This window comes from Temnothorax longispinosus, chromosome 9 (genome assembly GCF_030848805.1).
Source record: "Temnothorax longispinosus isolate EJ_2023e chromosome 9, Tlon_JGU_v1, whole genome shotgun sequence".
NCBI classification, from domain to species: Eukaryota; Metazoa; Arthropoda; class Insecta; order Hymenoptera; family Formicidae; genus Temnothorax; species Temnothorax longispinosus.
In genome coordinates this window covers 4811760-4834105 of record NC_092366.1, presented here as the reverse complement: position 1 = coordinate 4834105, position 22346 = coordinate 4811760, and the positions used below count along the sequence as shown (strand labels likewise).

Here is a 22346-nt window from a genome sequence, read left to right as displayed (position 1 = left end):
ATCGGTCGGAGAATGACACAAAAAGAGAGCAACGCCGATACCCGCGAGTCCACCGACCGTCGCCGATCGTGGCCGATCGCCGGGTCGCTCGCGCGACGCACGTACGCGCGCCTTCGCCATCCTCGCTCCGCTGGAAATTCGATCCCGTCGTCGTTCGCCGCGTCGTCGTCGATATTGTACACCTTTAGCGGAACGACGCAGCGTCCGTCACGTGTCGCTATTGAAGACCGGGCGATCGAGCATCGGACGTTTACCCGAATAACCGGTTAGCCGCTCAAAGGTAAATTTCGAACCGCATTCCGACAGGTGGTAAAGCGGCGAAGAGGGGGAGGAGTGGTGGCGGGATTGGAAACCGAAAAGGCCGAGGAGCCACGGAGTCACGTGACTGATAAGAGGCTCGGAATCTCGCGTGACAATAGACCTCTGGATAGGCGGATCATGTAACTTTTTCCCTAGAGCAAAAACGTGAAAAGTGAAAAAAGTGAAAAGTTTCATGTAGCTATCTCTTTCTATTGGTGTTGAACAGAAAGAGATAAACTCTTCACTTTTCACGTTTCCGTCCTAGGGGAAAAGATACATGATCGATCCTCGCTGGTTCGTTTTTGCTGCACTTCCGAACTAGTGCAACGTGTAACAAGTTGGAACGAGAAGAAAATTATATTCGTCGTTTCATTCAAACTTTGTGCACTGGTTCAGAAGTGCAGCGAAAACAAACAGGCCTAATCTCGCGGACCTTTTGCGATCCCCGCGAGAAACGCAGACTTTGCACGGCTAAGATTTTGCATGGTACGCGCTTCATTATCCGGCGTTTTACTTTAGCGCGCAATTGAAGTCGCGCAACGTCGCCCGTTTCTCGTTTCCCAGGACCCCTCGATAGTTTTCGTATCGATAGGTCAGTCAACACAGCTGATAAAAAGAGGTCTGTTCGTTTTCGTTGCACTAGGTCAGAAGCGCCTACAAAGTATAGATTTGATACCGTGCACCCCTGACCCCTCGGTACCCTCTTATCGCTGCACAGTCCAACGGATGTAACGGCGCGCGACGCGTCGCTCGTCGATCGAACAGTCGGATCTTCCCGTGAGACACGTAAGTGGCCACGCATGTGGCCCCTCAGTTTCTTAAATTGATCGCGCGGTTCGAAACGTTTCGCGTTTCGGAACATTTCAGCAAGACGTGTCGATCGACGAACGCGTTCTCTCTCGTCTCGCGTCGGATTAATTCCCCCGACCGTATACCGGCGCGTCGCACGAGCGCGATCGCACGTGCGATGATAAAATGATTTTCCAAACGATTACACGCTCGGAGAACAATAGGAAGATTATACGCGTTTTCTGATCGTTTCCCCGATTCGGATTATTTCCACGCGTGACATAAACGATAAGCGAGACTACGAACGGTGACTCGGCATGTATCGTTTTCGCAAGAACAAATCGTCATCGAGATAACGCCGAGCGAGAATTTTTCCCTGTGTGTAATCTCTGGTGTTACAAGGTTGAATCGAGTTTTTTTTGCGGCGCGCGTATGTACATGCCTCATCGCGGCATCCCCTCGCGCGCGCGCGCATTGCGTGTGTGCATGCGCGTCTCGAGTGAAACGCGGCAATTAGCGCGGAGAAGTGGACAATAAAAGCCGGAGCCTTGCATCAGTTTTCCAGGAGTCTTGTCCGAGACCGCTTTCACTATTCGCGACGATAGACGACTAGTGTCTTGCATCGTCTTGCGGAATGAGAATTTTTCCTCTCCGTTTTTTCTCTTTTCTTTTTTGTCCTCTTTTTTTTCAGTCTCGCCATTAAGAGATTTCCCCGCGGACGACGCTTGACTCCACGTGCAGGAGCAATCGACTTGTAGATGAGATCCCGAGTTTGATTCTCTTATGAATTCTCTTATGATTAACCTTTTTGAGAGGTCCTGTCAAAGAGCAAGGAGTTGAAAAAAGAAATAGAAAATTTTAGAGAACACAGATTCATTAAGGCCCAGTTTCGCAAGTGTCGGTTAACTTTTAATCTTGGATTAACTCACTCTTTGTCTCTTTCTAAGGGGCACGTTGGAAGGAGACGAAGAGTGAGTTAAGGCCATTGCGCGTAACAAAGTTTAAGCCATAATCGTAAAGCTGTAAGAAAATTGACCAACCACACTCGATTATTCTTCGAGCTCAAGGAGAATAATCGACTGTGCGTGGTCTATTTTCTTACGACCTTACGATTATAACCGAATATTAAGTACGTGCAATGGCCTTTAATCTAAGGTTAAAAGTTAACCGACACTTGTGAAACTGGGCCTAATGCCCATTTCTATCAATGTAGATTAACTTCTAATCTCGGCTTAACTTACTTTCTATATCTTTTTCTAACTTTTAGAACTAGGAAAAGATGACAGGTAAGTTAAACCAAGATCAAAATTAACCTGCGTTGATTGAAATGGACATAAAGAGATTGATCCGCGTAAGAGGTTGATTAAAGAGCTAAGGAGTTGAGAAAATTAGAAAACTTTAGGAAACATGGGAAAGATCCGTTTCAATTGGAAATGAATATTCGACGGCAGAAGTTATCGACTACATCGCTGATATGTTGAAAGAGTGTTCGGTTATAACGTATATACGGAAGCGTTCTAGGAATTTGGAATTTTTGTCCTTCGTGAAAAAAATTCGGTGTTATCTATACTCTCTTATCGCCACCTTCCGATACCTTGTTCTCTTGTCGCGCGGTACCCATGTCCATTTCTATCACCAATGTAGATTAACTTTAATCTCGATTTAACTCACTTATCGTTTTTAGTTATAAGAATTAGATAAAAGTTAACGTGCATTTATAGGAATACGCTATCTATTATAATATTCTTTTATTTTTTGTAGAGCGATAAAAACGAGACTCTTGAGACGGCAACTTCTGAGAGATCATCTTCGAACGGCGCGTTTTTGATTCCTCCAGATCTCGGATCTCGTCTGGAAAGCTTATCTCATGTCCATTTCTACCAATGTAGAAATTAAGTTTAATCTCGATTTAACTTGTTTTTTATTTTTTCCAGTTTTAAGAATTTGTAGAAAAAAAAATGGAAGATAAGTTACATCGAGATTAAAGTTAATCTACATTGGTAGAAATGGGCATTAAGCGTCAAGACAATCAATCACACAAGAACACGTGTACGATCTTTGAACCCCAAATGCATTATTCAGCACGGCGCGGCCACGAGACGTTATCGATATCGTTATACGCGCGCTCGGCAGAAGCTCGACGTTACGTCGTACAACGAAAAAAACGTGTTAATCGTGTTTGAAATCCCCGCGAGGAACACGCGGGCAGAAGCGAGAACGTCGACCTTGAACGTTTTATCGCGCTATACTATTCCCGCAGGCGACAATGAGAAAATGTAGAATTATATCATGCTCGCACGTGATGCGTTTGTCGACGCAGGTTCCTCCAAAAATGATGATTGATCACCGACACTTTGATCGCGCTGACGTACTGTCTACTACTCTTACGTCAGAGTGTCGAATATTCCTGTTGATATCAACTTAATTGACTTGTTCAATCGACAGAAATTATCGCACCGAGAGCAGACGGTTCTTATCTCTCGTCTAAACGGCCTTGGTAAAATGCGGAGACACATCACAGATATAATTTAAAATTTATTAATTTTTTGTCACAATAGTCTCTCGCTAATGTCTCCTTTGTTCGCAAGAATTTTATGTAGCTTCTGAGATTCTTCACGTGTCATTTTTTCTTATCCTTCGCGCTCTCCCGACTTCCCTGAGGATTCATTAGACTTTTAAATAGCTTCACAATGTAGGGTTCCTCGTCGCAGGCCTTCGGTGGCTGCTTTCTGTCCTCCCGCTTCGGATTCGACGTCGTCTCGATCTCGATCTTCTCCTCGTCATTTGAATCCTGCAACGCAATTCCCCTTTCGTTGTTGATATGCGTCGTAACTGACGAACGAAATCACCATCGGGAATTTCGCTGACGGTATTTTTAACGCCGGCAGTATCTCGTCAAGTACCGATTTTTCGCTGTGCGTGTTCTGGTGCACTTATGTGGATATTCATAGACTTTTGTATATCGTTAGCCAATCTCGTTGAATGTTTTTGAGAATATATTTTGTCTCGCAGTTTATAATGTCACGCTAATTGTGATGCGTATGCTTAATTATACATTCGATTGAGCAAGCCGGAACTAATCGGGTTTTAAAAAAAGGACCATTCCAGTTTTACGAGAATTTTATTTTTAAATTGTAAAATGTGTAAAAAATGACACGAAAAAATCGCGATTACCACTGAGTGCTCGATGAGATTATGCCGGAGAAGATATTGTCGGCGAAATCTTCGTCGAGAAATCGACCTTCCCTTAATATAAAACGTCGATTTTTAAAAACGTTTTTAGAAACGCTTACTTCAGTGTTTGCTATTTCCCTTTCAGGTTCACTCGTCTTTTCAGATTCGCTTGTCATCGTTGAGAAATTTCGTCACCGACAAACTCCACAGCCTCGCACAGATTTGCCTCGCTGTTTGTAGTCAGCACTCTCGCTTTTTCTCAACTCGCGTCGTAATTTCCTTCTCGATCGTAACTGTAACAGGCACAAAGTACAAACACAGTATAATTTAGTTAATTAAGTCATCTGACGCCGCGCCTAATCACTCCTTGGGGTCCACTTCAAAAGATTTAAAAAAAAATCCAGTTTGTTAGGATATAAGTTAAAACTCGCCTGCGGGTTTCTGTCGTGAGAGTAGAAGAAAGGCGGACAATGCGTGAAGAGACATCATGATGAGCATGCATCTGTGATTAAAGCTGTCCCAATCTATTAACGCCATTAGTACAATCAATAAAGTTATTCCGCTGCGGATGCTCGTGAATTATTTATGAAATTTTAATGGATTCATGATTGCCCGAAGAATCATGGACGCGCTCGATAAACTCGTGCAAACGATAAATAAAAAAAGAAAAGAAACCGAGGTATCGATATATCGTGTTCGTTTAATGCGATATTAGCATGTATTAGAATATGTCGGATACAGCTCAGTATCTGGCTAACCGATAGCTCCGGGAATTCGTCGAAATTGCTGGCAAAATTTCGCTTTAGTAATACATACGTATACACATATATATATACAACGATAAAGCAATCATGTCTTCTATATCGTGTAGATTAGACGCGTGACGTATGTATGTAGATACGGGCGATACGTCGCCGGACGTATAATTTAAAAAAATTGACCTTGTGCAGTTAACATTGAAATTCGCCACCATACGGCCTGCCTTCCTAAACTATCGCTCGTCGGGACGGAGATGGCTATTAAGTATATCACGCGCGTATCGCTCATCGAAGCGGAGAGATATTTTATTCATCATTTCCTGCTGACAAATTGACCAATAATCCATCCGTCTTCATCCAACATAACAATGAAACGATATTGCAACCGCAAGATTTTTTTCAGGGATGTTGTTTGCATACAATAGCCCGCCCTCCTTTTCTCCGTTGGGCAGGAAGGCATATAGGAGGAGAGCGTTGAACGACTGGAGCAACGATTGGCTCTTCTTTCGGCGTGAAGGGGTAAAATTACCCGACGGATGTCATCGGGAAATAATTACGGCGGGGAAATTTTCTTCTCCGTCGGTGCCGTCAAGTCGTTAACAAAAACCGCCTAATTACGCAGTTACATTAGCGCGAGGCATGTCTCTCTCTCTCTTTCTTTTCACCCGTTTCCTTTTATTGGCTTTCACTTTCTCGACCGACTTCCATCTGCATGCACCGACTTCCATCTGCATGCACCGCATGTTTTCGAATGCGCCGCACAATTCCCAGCGATTATATTTTATTTTGCTCGACAAAATGATACCGGCAATCTCTTCGTATCTCGAGACAAATCGCAAAAAATACGTAGACCGTCTATGTAATAATTACACATTTAATACGAGATTGTGTCGAAGATGTATATCGGTATACTCGGCGGCGGCTTTATATCGGAGAATCTTGTTAATCTTTGTTCTTCGCGTTTTAGTTATCGCAAGAAGGAAATTTTACAATTATACAAGAGCAGATGTAAAATGCATAGTCATCAATATCGTAAATTAAACCTGCAAGCTGCAACAAGGCATTGCCTTGTAATGTAGGCTGCATTCCTAATATTAAACTTTTAAATTTCTCATTTTAATGCGTAATATGTTGATGGAGTAATTACCGTTGCATATGCATATCAATACACGTGTACGTTCACTTAATTTTTTCTAATCTGATTTTTCTGACATTTCCGCATTAAGATTTCTTCTTCCAGTTTACAGAATATATTGCTGAAGTATTTAATTTTACGATTTCACGTTTTTTACTTAAATTATGTTAAATACCTATATAAAATTAAATTCAGAATTAAACGATTACATTGTTTTACATCATTATACGTAATGCTGTATAAAAATATGGAATCTCCGAGCGTGTAAGGAAAACGTCTGAGGAAAACACTCGTCAACAAATTAGTAAAGACCTAACGCGTGCTGTAAGTTTTGCGTAACTGAATTATTATATAATTATTGTATAATTCGGCTAGGAATACATAATGGTATATCGGTATGTATGTAACGTATTCTTGTTAAATAGTACAATTTTCGTCGAAACACGTTGGAGGAATTTAGGAAGAAACGACAGACGCGTTATTCGTTACAGTTAAGTAAGACGATTGCAATAATAAAGGCCAAAGTGCCATTAAATATTCGTAGTTGCAAGTGACGATAGACGAGCGCCGTTTAAATGACGAAACTCAAGTCCCGCTGACGACCGTATCGCTGACAATTGCACGTGTTTGACGATTCTCGGATTACGTCATCCGTTGCGTTTATTTAAAACAGAGCCTATTATTTAAACAAAATTTTGCCTAGAGCTCGCACTAGAGATTAATCGGTTACAGTTTGCCGAGAATAATCAGAATATATGTTCGTAATGATAATTCGGCGATTTCTACGTAATAATTCCGGACTCATTGTTCTCGAGAACGTGATCGGTCGATTTTGAAATTAATGTCCATCGGTCGAACATGTGCGACTTCGCACGTACGCCACTCGGAAACGAAAATTGTTTCTCGTGCGCGCGGACGGGAGGTAACCGAGCGATCGGGATTTCCGGGGAAGTTTCGGATTTCGTTAATTTCGCGTCGCGCGGATTTTTTATCGGGGTGGAAGCCGCGCCGGGCGTTTAATTACGCGCAAGTGTAGGATGACTTGTCACTTCGTCACGATGGCACATATTTGCGACGGCGGCGGCGGTGGTGGTGGTCATCGTCGTGCGCGTTTACGACGCATGCATATTGATGGACTCGATCGTACCGTCGGTGTCGTATCGTGAAATCCGCGTGAGCTCGACTTGGCGTTCCGCTCCGCCGTCCGCTCCGCGACCGTTTTACAGTCGCGCGCCGATCGCCGTCGCGGTAGATTCTCGCACGTGATCGCTCAGACATCGTGCGGCATCGCCACGTGCATTAATCCCGCTTGCGAAAGCTTCCGCGAATTCCGTTCGCTCGTACGTTCCCTCACGCGTACAGCATGGATCTTCCGGTAAGCGAATCAAAATAACGTTATGTAAAATGATTGTTGACGCGGCGCGAGGAGATAACGCGATCCGTGATTTCCAGGTATTGTGTGAGTTCCGGGTATAGATCGTGTTGATTGACGTGCGTTGTCACGCATATCGGATACGCAGAGGAGGTCGATTTTTGTCGGAAACTTCGTAAAATGGATCGAAAAGCCTTTGGACTTTTTGACATTTTTTTTATACTTCTAAAGAGTACGCGGTTATTTTTTTTTTAATGTAACTTGTGAAATTTAATCGTATCTTTCTCGACGATTGAATGATACAATTTGTTAAAGAGGTCCAAACGTGCGGAGAATGAAACGCGTTACTCCGACATTTACCGCGGCGCGTAAATCACGTTAGACACGAACTAGACGTTCGTATACGAAATGAAAGAAACGAAAGAAAACAAGGAAATTAGCATCAATGACGCAGTATAACTGTGTCAATGAAATACGTTTAGTAATAGCGATTGCTCGGTCAGTATTTGATACCGGACGATGCAAATTAACGGCATCTCTCGTTCTTCAGTTTTCGATATCTGTGATTTAATGTAGACAAGGAGATTGAAATGTTGTTTGACCTAATTAAACTTCTGAAATTTATTCAAGGATTTAGTCAAGGATAAATCCTTGACTAAGGTCAAGGTAAAGCTGGAAGATCGACATTGGGCCACTAGAAATTAAGCGTCGTTGACCGTTGGGATCAATATACGTAAATAACTTGACCTTAACCCATTAAGTCCTAGGACAATCACTAGGCCCCTAAGGCGCTTTTCTGTTTTAAATCTTTGTCATTCGGACTTTGATCAAAATTTTTAAACGTCAATTGATATTTAGGGTTCAAAAAGAGTTGCTCTTTCCGAAAATCGGCCATGGTGGGTAAAAAAAAATTTATAAAAGTTGAAAAAAAGTTTGTGAAAGAAGTAAATGAATTCTGCCTTTTTACTGGCAAATATTCAACTAATGAATGATTTCATCTACCTTTTTAAGTAGAGTAATTCGATAGAATTATTATTTGAGTGAGCTATAACAAAAATTTTACTAAAAAAAGATAGAAAAAAATTAGTTGCATATTTGTCAGTAAAATGACAGGAGTCTCTTACTTTTTTATTTCCATTTTCAACTTTTATACTCTTTTCAAATATTGCACCCTATCTAAAATTTTTTACCCCAGTCTAAAAATTTTTTGTTAGGATCCGAGTTACAAGGATATTTAAAACAGAATAGCGCATAAGGGCTTCCGAGGACTTAAGGGTATTTTGAAGCCACCAGGAAATAATACCTTCCGACGACAGATTTTAAATTGCAATAAATAAGTATAATTAAATAAGACAAAAAGTTTGTCGTGTATCGGGTAATTTATGTCAAAAGTGTCACGCGGTAATTGAGGACCGAAGGCCTGCTAAACAATTTCCTAGCGCATTTTTACCAATTTTTCATTTTTAACCGACTTAAAAAAAAGGAGGTTCTATATTCGGCGTGTATGTATTTTTAATATTTTTAAATTTTTTAAATATCTTAGAGCTTTTTTTGAAGTCGGTTCTATTTTTAAAACTTTTTTTTATTAACGATAAGCTATCTGTAGTTAATGGTTAACTATTTATCGAAAGTTGCCCGTTAAATATTAAGTGTCCTACGAAATGAGCAAACTTCACCAATTTTGTATATTTTGTACATACATGTTTTGTCGTTTCAGGAAATAATTGCGTAATTTTCCGCGAATTCATTGAGTATTTTTTTTTCGCAGCGCTACTAGGTAAACGGTGATCGGTTTAAAGTTAAACACTTGTAAACTAATAATAACGATCAATCAACGCTCGCGAGGTCGTTATCGGTTTGACAACCGACAATGTAAATCTCGCGGAAGATTTATGGCCGGGACGCGGCGCTTTTCATTTTTTTTTTCAAATTCTTGCAATACAGCGGAGGAGCTAATTGCATGCTAGGCAAGCTCGGTTACGTGACTTTTTCCTCATTCAGCACGGGACGCTTTTCAGAAGTCATCGTGACGCTTTCAGACGGTCGCGGTGAATCGAGCGAGCGGAATAAATCCAAGATAAGGCGACTGTCGTAATAAGCGGGCAGGTAGATAAGCGAAGAGAAATAAGATAATAAAGGCGTGCTTTGATATAGATTATAGATGAAGAACAACAGATGATGTTTCGAGCTCATTGCTCCTTAAAAACGTGTAACTCTCGCGTGAATCTGAGCCGATTTTATTCCTTCACCGCGAACGCGCGGTGTGACGATCACGAATCTAATAGATCCCACTTGCGTTACGCAAGCTGTATTAAGCTGTGACACAATAATTATATAAGTTTCGCTCTTCCGTGCCGCCGCGTAATGAGTGTGTTTTTTTTCTCGACGTCAGAATGACAAAATAATATCGGCGTTCTCGCGACGAGATAACGAATATTGTGTGGAACCGAAACGTGCAGAGTAATGCCAAATAATCCCGCCTTATTATCAATATCGTCAATCGCGAGCGTGAGTCATAATCTCGGCCGACAATGACAACCTTTCGTCATAATCTCGGCCGAATGTCGTGCGAGTATGACATTCAGAAATCTCTCGAACGTCGGGATTCGGAATCGTCGCGTCGCGTCGCCAGTCGTCAATAACGCCAGCGTCAGTCATTCATCGTAGTAAATAAGTGACGAAATCAGTAGTAAGTAAATAAACAGCGACTCTCTCGATCGTTGACGTGAGGTGAACCCTTGACTTTTATTACTTTACTACTTTACTATTTTACTACTTTATCACTTTACTATTTTATCACTTCGGACGATTGCGATAGGAGCCGCCGGCGAACCGCGCGCGTGGCTGATATAATTAAAACAACAACTATTTTGCAAGGACTTGTATACGTCATTCGCTTTTCTCTGTCATTATCAGGCTGTGTCAAGTGCACGTGCCCGTAGAAGACGCGTTTTCTTTCTGCAATCGGAGCATTGTCCGTTCGAATCGACTGATTTCTCGTAGTTAAAGACGATTTTTACATTTTTATACCAATAATAAATATCTTTTTAATAAATGTCTTTTTCGACAGCTCGCTTACCGCCAGTATTTCTTTCATAAGACGGTCGATTGACTTACGCGATAACTCGACCACCGCTCGAAACAATGACGAACAAACGGTCGATCGTGATGCAAAAGCCTGCGAAAGGAAATTACCATTCACATGAATTTCGTTGTCGGACTTATTAGCATTTATTCCAATTTCGAACGGGCGGGGGAGGAGGGGGGGGGGAAGGAGACGAGGGAAAAGTCTGGCTCACGCGAAAAATCCGAATGCAAAATACTGACGTAAATTGTCCGGCGTAAAGCACCTCTTTTAAAATAAATCCACCCGATCCGCGACAGGCGTTATCACTGACATTCAACCTTGATAAAGGCGAGATAATAAGAGTCGAGTCACGGCTATGTCCGCTTCGAGTGCGTAATAATTTTTATGCGACAATTGTGTATCCTTAACTAGTGGATACTACAATGGGGGGGGGGGGGGTCAAGAACGCTAGCGTTTCCTAATTTCCGCTCGCTACGTGTCGTACCCTTGGTATAATAGAAACATTTCGGACTTTGAGTTTAGGCTTTTGAGAGCGCTGGCAACAAAGACCATATTATGACATATTTGATCATATTCTGTATTAATGGCGAAAAGACTACATTGATAATTAGCGTTGCAACGCGTGGAGTTAAGAATGATAAGATAATGGGAGGGAAAAAAAAATGTACGATACCTATTTTTGTCCACGTCTCGAGCGAAATAATCTGGCGCGGGCATGAAGAGTCTTGTCTCTCGAGTTCATGCACGAGAAGTAAATCCCGCTGTAGTCAAACGATCAATCAATTGAAATTGTGTTGAATCTCTCGCAGACCGCGGACGCGTCGCAACCCAAGGCTATAAGAATGGCAGGATCACCGGAGAGCGGAAGCGGCACGGAGGCGTACGACGAGACGTACTTCAGCGTCCTGGACGTCCTGTTGGTCGTTGGTCTCTTCGTAGCGGCAGCATGGTGGCTCCTGAGAAGGAGAAAGCGAGACGCACTCACGCCAGCGCCAAAGTCCTATTCCATTCAGTAAGTGCGGTTCTTATCGAGAGAGAGAGAAACGCCTTTATTCTTATACGATCCCCTGATTTGCGTAAAAGGACCTCGATAGGATTCGAGTCGAAGTGCTACCGGCGAATAGTCGGGATTCCTTCGTGAATTACTCGAAGGAAGGAGGAGGTTTGGTTGAACCGGCAAATAAGACTCCATTTTTATGTAGATTAATTTTAATCTTGATTTATAACTTACTTTTTATCTTTTAAACCGAGAGTTAAGTTAATTTACATTGATAGAAATCGACATAAGAAAAATCCACACTGTTATTTAAAGGAAATTAATGTGTATTTCTATCAATGCAGATTAACTTTAATCTGCATTGTTTAACTTACCAATTGGTCTTTTTCTAATTTTAACAATTAGAAAAAGATAAAAAGTAAATTAAACCGAGATTAAAGTTAATCTACATTGGTAGAAACTGACGTTAAACTGATACCTTGAATTAAAGAATATTTTGTTATTTGTAACTACAATGTGTGTCGAAATTTATTATTTTAACACAAAACAGTATTATTTTAACTTCATTGGTTTAGTCAAATTAATATTGTTTTAAATTAACGACATTTTTTGAGTAGGAGAAGTGGCGACCTACAGAAATGGTTTAAAATGACTTAAATTGAGTATAATTTGACGATATTACGAATTTAATAGTGCAAGGATTAGAGTGGCATTGTAATGCGCTGCTGAACGCCTATGATTTTTCAATTACAGATCGACGTCCAGCGCCTCGATACCACCATCGGAGAATTCTTTTATCAAGAAGCTGAAAACCTCCGGGCGAAGTCTGGTGGTGTTCTACGGCAGCCAGACGGGTACTGCCGAAGAATTCGCGGGTCGTCTCGCCAAGGAGGGCATTAGATACAAGATGAAGGGCATGGTGGCCGATCCCGAGGAGTGCGATATGGTAAGCGAAATCGTTATGGCGATTTACTGTAAGTCTGTAATCTCGGAGAGGGGAAAAGAGAGAGCGCGGGAATTAAATTGCAATTTGCAAGTGCACGAGGATGTGTTTGCCGTACATTTCCACATGCGAGAGAGACGGAAACTTGCCGAGCGAGACTTCTCGAGTGATGCTGTTGAGCCAATTGAGACATTCTCGTTAACTATTAAACGTGCACGTTTCTCGCACGTGCAGAAACATATATACATTGGTAGTTGTCTCGTCTCGCCTTACTGGACGACCTTACTGCGGATGATAAATAACGATATTATCCGTGACGCAAAAAAAAATATTAATGATGCAAGGAACGTTTGTTTTTGCTGCGACAGGAGGAGCTAGTACATCTGAAGACTATTCCAAACAGTTTGGCGGTGTTTTGCTTGGCCACGTACGGAGAGGGCGATCCCACCGACAACGCGATGGAATTCATTGATTGGCTCAAGAACGGCGACGGTGATCTCACAGGATTAAACTACGCGGTATGTATATATATATATATACGTCCTCGGATTTACGTTCACTGAATACTTCCGGATCGAACATATTACGTCGTAATCGCCGTGAAGTTAATTTCGTCCTTTGTCTGAGTAGACTGCTTTGTGTACAATTCAGGCAATTCAATTTAACTTTTATAATACACGCATTGATGATTAATAATCTTAATAACGATAATTATGCGCGGCGAGAATATGTTGGGGGAAGAAAAAACGCGGATGTGACCCAAGGATGCAATTAATGCACACAAATAACGAATTTGTCTTCCTCTTCCTTATTGTTTTTTTATTCCTTCGCATTTTTCTTTTCACGCTTTTCACATTTTTCCTTTTCTATGCATTTGTTTCCTTCCTGCATTTCTTTTTTTTCTTTTCGCGCTTGATTCTTTTCGCATTTTTTCTTTATGCGGTTTTTCTTTTTACACGTTTTTTGCGCTATTTTCTAGCTTTTTTCTGTCCTGCTTTCGTATCTGTTTTATTTTTCAAATTAAATGATTAGAATATATCTCGCCTTGACATTGCACATTGTACTATTGCAGTGGTGCCCTCTCGGGCTTCTCGTCCAGTACGTCATTAGGCGTTACGTAAACGCATGATTGATTGTCGAGTGTCGAGCAGCATACAATACATCACAGTCATCGCACATGCGACGATTATGTTCGATACCGGTGGGCCTATTCTGTAAGGCCGTCACATAAAATCGCGTAAGAACTTACGTAAAACTTAAGCGTAAGAAAATCGACCAATCCCAATCAAGTATTGTGCTGTCCGTAACCCCAGTAGGGGAAAATACTTGGGATCGATCGGTTTTCTTACGCTTACGTCCTTACGGCATTTTATGTGTGAAGGCCTTTTAACTCTTAACGACAGTTTCGTTATCGTTATATTTCGTTGTCGTTGCGCAGCTTTTTTTGCTTTTTTTACTTGTGTTGCACAGATATTATGGCTGCGTTCGCTTTGGACGCTTTCGTGCTGAAAGCGACAATATAACGATAACGAAACTGTCGTTTTACAGAATAGGCCCCACGGGTGTATAAAATCGCAGTTTCTTCGGATAGAAAGTGAAAGTGCCGGTGCACGATAACGTCGGAAGTGCGACGAGTATCTAGCGATACCGGCGTTATCGCCTACGATATTACGTACGCGAATGCGTTTCGATACGAATCATGAACATTGGAATGTCGTGCAATAAGCTCTTCCGCCTCACCTTGCGGCACCGTCGCCGGGTCGGCGCTGTCGTGGCGCGGCGGCGTGCAGCGATATCGCGCGTGTCGCACGTGGTACTGAGAGATATTGAGGTTAGAAAATCGATGAAAAACAGAAAAATCCGAGATTGCCGATCGCCGGCATCGCCGCACGAGATTCCCGCTAATTTTTGGAAGAGTTTGAACTTTGGACTATACTTATATAGGCTGCATTCGAGGAGCGCGCTATTAGCGCTATTGCATCATTTTGTCTTTATCGCTCATCAGGTGTAAAACAAGGATAGAACAAGCAAATAGCGCTAATAGCGCGCTCCCCGAATCCATAAATAGTCGAATAAACCAGAATAAATCTTTAGCTACTATATGTATATAAGTACTATGTATGTATAGGAAGGTTTATATAAAGGCTATATAAGTATTTATATAGGTAAAGGTTTATTTAGTCAAAGATTTATATAGTCAAGTACTATATAAATACTAAATAAATATTTATTATGTAGTCAAAGGTTTGAATGCACGTCAATAATCGCTTTGCATAATCGCTTACCTACTTTCTTTTCAGGTATTCGGGCTGGGTAATAAGACCTATGAGCACTACAATGAGATTGGCATATACGTGGATCACAGAATGGAACAATTGGGTGCTACGCGCGTTTTCGAGCTGGGTCTCGGGGATGATGACGCAAAGTAAGGTTCCCAACGTGCCCCTCCTCCTCTTTTCTTTTTACAATTTAAAATAAATATTTTTTTCATCACATTCATTATAGGCAAATATATTTTGTTTGTCTTACCAATCATTCTTAATTTCTACAATTTAGAGCTTCTTTTTCTTAATAATTAATTTCAATGTTACAGCATAGAGGATGACTTCATCACGTGGAAAGATAAATTTTGGCCGGCCGTCTGTGAGTTCTTTGGCATCGAGGGAGCCGGCGAAGATGTCAGCATTCGACAATACAAGCTCACGGAGCACGTGGATCTGCCGACCGATCGCGTCTACACCGGAGAGATCGCGCGTCTTCATTCCTTCGCAAATCAGAGACCGTAAGTCCTTATTTACTGTGGAATTGCGTGAAATAATCTTTGTTCTTACTTAGCATTCTTAATGTCTGCATCTTTTGTCTGTAGGCCGTATGATGCGAAGAACCCATTCTTGGCTCCTGTGAAAGTGAATCGCGAGCTGCACGGTCCAACATCCGACAGATCGTGCATGCACATCGAGTTCGACATCGAAAGCTCCAAGATGCGTTACGAGACAGGCGATCATTTGGCCGTCTATCCCGTGAACAATGCGGAGCTGGTGAACAAAATTGGCGAGCAATGCGGCGTGAATTTGGATACTATTTTCACCCTTACGAATACAGATGGTATTTACTCGCTCTTTATTTTCTCTCCACTCCTTTTTACTTTTTTTCTCGTTTTTTTAAATACAATTTATTCATTTACATTTTTTGAAAGATAAACTGTTATTTGCTTTACAGAGGAATCCACGAAGAAACATCCGTTTCCTTGCCCTTGCAGCTACAGAACTGCATTGACACATTACCTAGACATTACGAGTAATCCGCGCACGCACGTTCTCAAGGAGTTAGCAGAATATACGAGCGACCTCGCGGAAAAGGAGAAGCTAAAGCTGATGGCGTCGACCAGCGCGGAAGGCAAAGCGGCCTATCAGCAATGGATAAATCAAGAGAACCGCAACATTGTGCACATTTTGGAGGATATTTCCAGCTTGAAGCCACCATTAGATCATTTGTGCGAGATCTTGCCACGGTTACAGTGTCGATATTACTCGATATCTTCGTCTCCAAAGGTATCTTTTTTTGTTGATTTTAAGAATAATAGAATTTGTCTATTTAAAAAAAAGACCTTTAAGTAAAAATCGTAATTCCTGTTTCAGCTCCATCCAACCTCGGTCCATATCACGGCGGTGGTGGTAGAGTACAAAACTCCGACCGGCAGGATAAACAAGGGTGTAACCACCAATTGGTTGAAGGAGAAACATCCCTCCGATCCACCCTGTCTCGTCCCGATTTTCGTAAGAAAGTCTCAGTTCCGTTTGCCGACGCGCCCGAGTACCCCCATCATCATGGTTGGTCCAGGAACTGGTCTAGCGCCGTTCAGAGGTTTTATACAGGAACGGGACTTTGCGAGAAAGGAAGGTAAGCATGCTCTGCTTTTGATTCCGTAATCGCAGCATTTTCATTGCGGTAGAGCGTTACTAATATTTGAATCTTAATCCCAGGTAAAGAGACGGGTGACACGATACTGTACTTTGGATGCAGAAAAAGTCAAGAGGACTATCTCTATCGTGAAGAATTAGAGGAATACGTGAAGAACGGCACCCTAACGTTGCACACCGCGTTCAGCCGCGAGCAACAACACAAAGTCTACGTCACGCATTTGCTCGAGAAGAACAAAGAGGAATTGTGGCGTGTCATTGGTGAACAAAACGGACATATTTATGTTTGCGGGTTAGTCCAAAGCATCTACTTTTCTATTACAAAAAAGAAATTCGTATTCAAAATTTAAATTGTTTGTGTTTTTCTCAGGGATGCGAGAAATATGGCACGCGACGTGCACAATATATTACTCAAAGTGGTGATGGAACGTGGCAACATGTCGGAACTTGACGCCGCAAATTACATCAAGAAGATGGAGTCGCAGAAGCGATATTCCAGTGATGTTTGGAGTTGAGTCAATATTAATTGTATCATAGAGAAATATACAGAAGCATTTTTTTGAGTGCGAGGGTCCAAGCTTGATTCATTCAAGCGACGGGACAATCATTAGTAACGACATTCAGTCAATTAAACCTTTCATTCGCTCTTTCTTCATTCCGTGGTTTTTATCCGGTGAGTTTCATCATGTCCTGCCGTATAGAATAACTGTAGTTGAATTATTGTTCATAGCCAGAGCCGACGTTACGTATAGAGTTCTTAAATTTTACGCAAAGTATTTAATTGTATCTGACTTATTTTTCATATTCGTCTTTGTAGATAACAAAATACATTATTTAAATGCTTCGGAAATTAGTTTATATATTTGTATATAATATCGGTTTTCGATGAAAAACTGACTTCAAAGTTATTGAAAAAGAATGTAAAAGGCAACCTAAGGGGTTATTTGTACCCGTACTTCTATCAACTTCATTTGTGTGTGTGCTATACACAATATAAGTAAATGCATGGCAATTACATACTATCTCGTATCTTGGACGTTCGTTAAGCTTTCATTGTCAGGAATCTTCCACTTGTACATCCTTGGTCGAGTTTTTGCTGTATTTATTCGTACGTAACGTCCTTATACCTGCCTCGTCAATAATTAAACTAATGAAATAATCATAAGATTATTTCACGAATAATTTTATACTCACAATAATCTTTATCAAATGTAAGATTACTTAAACGGACCTTCTATACATTTTAGATTCTACGAACAACAAGACGAGATAAACTAACTCGTTTCTGCTCACGCTTGAATATTTTAGTGCTTTTTTAGACATGTCAATGAAATATCGGCTCTGGCTCACCATCATATACCAAGTTACTATTCATCACGCAAATTGTACAAACAGTTTCATTAAAATTCGGCTGTTTTTCATTATTATCCGCGATCTTCGCGATCGCGATGCGCCAATCTAGTTAATTAAGTCTCACGTCAAATATAATAGGCGAATATATACATCGGATATAATTTCTCTTTGCAAGCTCAGTATATAGTCAATGTGAATGATTGTTATTGTGCAAGAGGACTTTGTACAATTGTTAAGTTTTACGCACAAGGCATATTTAAGCCTGAAGCTGTGTCTTGTTCTCAGTAGTAATTACATTAAAAAAAAATTTGTATAATTATATAAAGTATACAATCCCTAGAAGTTATTGGTTCGTATCAATTGGTGATATTAGTCAGTATGCAAGTAGTGACATTTTTTTAAAGAGATATTTAGAGCAGATTTATTCCAGTGTTTAAAATGACGCTTTACGCTAAGTTCGTGCACGTAAACCAAAGCGATCTGTAGTGAAATTTGTGGCTAAGAAAGTTACTAGTGAATATCAATTCAAATTCAATCCATTATTGTTCACTCCGTCGCGGCATGCGGAATACGAATCGAAATAGGTATCGCGCGCGCGCATTGGTTTCAATCAACGTTAAAAATGTTAACTTAGAGGCTTCCTGTCTCTCTACTTGAAAATTAACGCTCAATTATTGATATTATTGATGCGGTAATACAATTGTGACAAATTAGGTGAACAATTGTGAATAGCACGATCGCTGTTTATTCGCGCAGCGTTTTTAATCTAGCTAGAGATATCGAGGTATGTGCGAAGCTACGTCTCTCATGGCGATTGTATAATGAATTTATAATTAATTATATTTTTACACGATGCATACAGGGATGGTGAATAAAAATCAAGTCGATTGACATGTATAACGCAACCAGATCACATTATTCGTAGCGTAATCTCTCCAGATGGGACATAAAACTCACAATGACATCACGATAACGTTATCATGAGTTTTACGTTCTGCTTGGATCATTCGCGTATCTAGGAATGGTAATACTTTTATATATTAAAGAAAACATTTACAAACTATCTTTATAATTTCTTTCCTCTAAGCATAGTTAGAAAGTGATCGTCCAAATTCAAAAAGTGACCAGTTATCTAACAATAATCGAAACATAATTGTGATAAACTGAATCTCAAAGTTCAGATTGTCTCTGAGGATATCAATAACGTTATACAGAGCGTCTCACAAGTGCAGCATCATATATTTAACGTTTTTTTTTTTTATATTTTGATGCAACGCCATTATCTGACGTCGTTAATCATTGCTTTTTAGTTGAATATATAAACTAATCTTCCATATTGTGAATAATAGTGAAGATACCGAATATGCTGTGCGAGTAAAAACTTTTGTTTCGTTCTTGTAATTTTTTTCCTACAATGCTGGGTTTACGGGGCACCCTGTGGGTGGAAAAAAAAACCGACCGTCTTACCGGCAAAAAAAGTAAATCATGTTTTCCCTTCTGCGTCATTAAGCGTCGTATCATCGACGTGGGTTCGCGTCTCAGCTGAATAATACACGTCGTGGGCGTCGTGGCCTGCACGTCGCGCGCGACCCCCGGCCACCCCGGGTTCCCCGGCGACCCTCAGTGGCTCAGTATCATGCGCATAGGGGTGGAACGAGCCTCGCCGCGGGTACGCGAGAGTCCGTTTCCGTTATATCGTGGTCAATATTTCAGTCACGGCCCGAGCACGGGGGGATCGATAATGTGCTCGCGTGTGAGGCACGGCGTAAAATAGAAATTATGAATGGCAGAAATAGGCGCGGCAGCGATGCGGCCGCTCCGTTAAAAGGTCCCAGTCGAGGACGTTGCGCGCGTCAGAAATCGAAAGGGCATCAGTAAAAGGTTTCCCTCTCTTGCTTGTTGGAAGACACGCGAGGTTGTGGATTCGTGGTGGTATCCCCGCGACGGGACCGTCGCCGATCGGATCTTGTTGATGGGGAGGACCCTCGGGGAAAGCATGAGATGCGAAGTAACAGCCGCAGGAGAAGCGCGTAAGTCCGGTTTGTTTATATCTCACAGGCAGTTTGGAAAATTGCCCTCGGGCAAACGATCGTCGAGCAATTGTCGAAATTGGTTGGGATTACGGGGAATTATTCGTTATCCCGCAGGATCAGCCCGCTGACACAGAAGATCAAGGCTCCTCAACACCTGCTGCGACTGAAGGAGGACGAGGGCGATGGGTGCGAGGACGAATGGAACGATCGCTTCCGGCTGCCCAGTTTGCCGCGGCAGAAATCGTGGAAGGACGACGATGCCCCGTCCAACGGTAACAGCGCGGCAACGTCCGTTTCCTGGTCGCAGGAGGTGGAGAGCGTGGCGACTCGTAGACTGGAGCAGCAATGGGCGACCGTGGAGAGGACCCTCTACGAGGAGGACGATCAGCTGTTCCAAGAGTCCGCTTTGGACGAATGTATACAGTGGAGATCGCAGATACCGTACCTAAGGATAGTCGGCAAGAATCCGGCTGCAACGAGCGACTGTGAACAGCGGGAGGTTGGCTCGAGCGACAAAAAGACGAAGAGACTTGATCCGCAAAACGATGAACCATTCGCCGAACGCAATCTTTCGATGAAGGTAAAGGGAGAAGCTTTCTGTAGCGGGTGGTATATAATCTGCATACGTACCTATATTGTATCTTTATGATATTTACAGGAGGGAGAGGATTCTGCGCAATACAAACTGAACAAAGCGAAATTCGAAGATGTTCTCGACATGATGATGGAACATGTAATCTCAGAGTTTTTTCCTAACGAGAAGAGCGATACAGATTCCTTGCACGACGACCTAAGTGACGCCCTGAGAATAGCCCCCGCTCCTGTTCATGGTAATAGAAATTCGTCAAGGAACTCAAAAGCGAATTGGACGGAGGAAGCAATCTCGCCGAATTATATCGAGAACAAGTCTATAAGCATAAGAAACCGATTGCTGGATACCGAAAGCTCCCTTCAGATAATAAAGAACGATGCGAACCATCAAGGAGTTCAGAAGTAAGATTAAAAAAGAAAATAAAGTATTAAACGCGGGAGCGCTTCTTCTTATTTTATGTAATCTGATTTTTAGAAGGACGAGGAATTCAATCTCCGCGAACAAACTGAAAAACTTTGATGATGCGGGAGATGACGACGCTTTGAGGGCCAAGGAACGGTTGTGCACGCCACATATAGGCAGAAATAAGCTTGGCACTATTTTTAACGAGAGGATCGTTGTAAGCCCCGTGCCTTTTACGGTGTCCACACGAGAAAGCTTCTCTACTTTAAAGACCGTCCCGATTAAGTTTATGTACGAGAATTTGGAAATCTCTTCCCGCCAAGGTAGATGAGCACCGAGTCATTTCAATTATCAATTTGATTGATGCATTAATATTAACACTCGCACAAAAATCGTTGATGTTTTAGGATCAGCTGGCTACGTTGGCTTCCAAGGTTCCGCGAGAAGATCGGGTGCATTGAGGAATCCAAATATTCATTCCGCCTGGCAAGCTCCCGTCTCTCCTACTGTTTGGCCGAAAAATATTCGACTCGCTCCCATAGACACTTCAAGGCTTCCTAGCAGCAGAAATGGGTGCGTTGGTCGTGCATTGAAACGTTTCTTCTTTCCTTTAAATGGTCAGGAAATTAAGAGGATGAAGGATAATTCAAATTATAAATTTCAGATCATTGGCACCGTCGCCTGCTGCCCTGCACTGCAACAGAAAACCCTTGAGCCCGATATCTCGAGCCACGATGCCGAAATCCGCCCACGCGACTCGCGATCGTAGCGGCGATTTTTTGGCGATTCAAGGGAAGCACATCGTTCCGGCGCAATCGAGGATCAGCTTGCTCTCGGCTGGCTGGGACTGCACTCCCAGAGTGGCCAAAGGCAAGAAGAAGAAAGTCCGAGCGACGGAGAGACTCTGAGAAAAAGCTTAACGCGACGAAATCGGAAGAAGCGCTTTGAACACAGCTTGCATGCGAGAAATATATTTTTAACAAATGTTCGATATGTGTATGCTGCGTGTAAAGCCGAGGAGTACAAAATGTTGCTTTGACGCGTTTCGGTTTCGCATCAGGATAACGCTTGAAGCACGATAAAACGCTTTAAGAAGTATATACATATATTTATCGTGTAAAATGTATTTACGGAAGATGATCGTCGCACGCGTATACGCGCGACGTTTTATTTTAAATACCGTTGTTCCGCAGATAATACTGTCTCTACCTCACCGCGCGTCCGTGTTGTTCAAGTGTTCTACACGCTTACCGCGAATGGATATATTTTTGTATGCCGCACTATTATAAATTTATTGGATGTGAATAAATATATATAGCAATGTTGTTGGATAAATGTAATACCACGTGTTATTACACTCGCAATAATTGGTCTAATCCCGGAAATTCCCCCTCAACGAGAAATCCAAAAATTAAGGATTAAATATAGCGTTACGTATATTATTATCGTCGTAAATATAAAATAATAGTGAATTATTTTTTGCCCGTTAC

At 41.8% G+C, this 22346-nt stretch overlaps 2 protein-coding genes and 1 long non-coding RNA gene across 9 annotated transcripts; 2 read left to right on the top strand and 1 right to left on the bottom strand.

Annotated features, from left to right (window-relative positions):
- The first annotated feature begins 40 nt into the window (after positions 1–40).
- Cpr (Cytochrome P450 reductase) lies at positions 41–18892 on the top strand. 4 transcript variants are annotated; one of them, XM_071788715.1, is made up of 11 exons: positions 41–280; positions 11426–11628; positions 12367–12559; positions 12925–13074; positions 14857–14981; positions 15150–15338; positions 15423–15661; positions 15776–16107; positions 16195–16456; positions 16540–16768; positions 16847–18892. In XM_071788715.1, exons 2-11 carry the CDS (start codon positions 11459–11461, stop codon positions 16989–16991), a joined length of 2034 nt encoding a protein of 677 aa, XP_071644816.1. In that variant the 5' UTR covers positions 41–280; positions 11426–11458; the 3' UTR covers positions 16992–18892. The 4 variants fall into 4 exon arrangements, with proteins under 4 accessions (XP_071644816.1, XP_071644817.1, XP_071644815.1 ...); XM_071788716.1 differs by lacking the exon at positions 41–280 and adding an exon at positions 1067–1086; XM_071788714.1 differs by lacking the exon at positions 41–280 and adding an exon at positions 7301–7531.
- Positions 3612–14366, bottom strand: LOC139819411 (uncharacterized). 3 transcript variants are annotated; one of them, XR_011733715.1, is made up of 4 exons: positions 14297–14366; positions 4695–4787; positions 4383–4556; positions 3612–3880 (listed from the first exon to the last, which is right to left on the bottom strand). It is a non-coding gene; the product is annotated as an uncharacterized lncRNA (long non-coding RNA). The 3 variants fall into 3 exon arrangements; XR_011733713.1 differs by lacking the exon at positions 14297–14366 and adding an exon at positions 11290–11433; XR_011733714.1 differs by lacking the exon at positions 14297–14366 and adding an exon at positions 7304–7441.
- Positions 18893–19381: 489 nt separating the features above from the next.
- Positions 19382–22196, top strand: LOC139819406 (uncharacterized). Of its 2 annotated transcripts, none has more exons than XM_071788719.1 (6): positions 19382–19859; positions 19977–20442; positions 20521–20855; positions 20932–21179; positions 21264–21429; positions 21521–22196. In XM_071788719.1, exons 1-6 carry the CDS (start codon positions 19831–19833, stop codon positions 21762–21764), a joined length of 1488 nt encoding a protein of 495 aa, XP_071644820.1. In that variant the 5' UTR covers positions 19382–19830; the 3' UTR covers positions 21765–22196. The 2 variants fall into 2 exon arrangements, with proteins under 2 accessions (XP_071644820.1, XP_071644819.1); XM_071788718.1 differs by having other exon boundaries at positions 19389–19859; positions 20929–21179.
- The last annotated feature ends 150 nt before the right edge of the window (positions 22197–22346 follow it).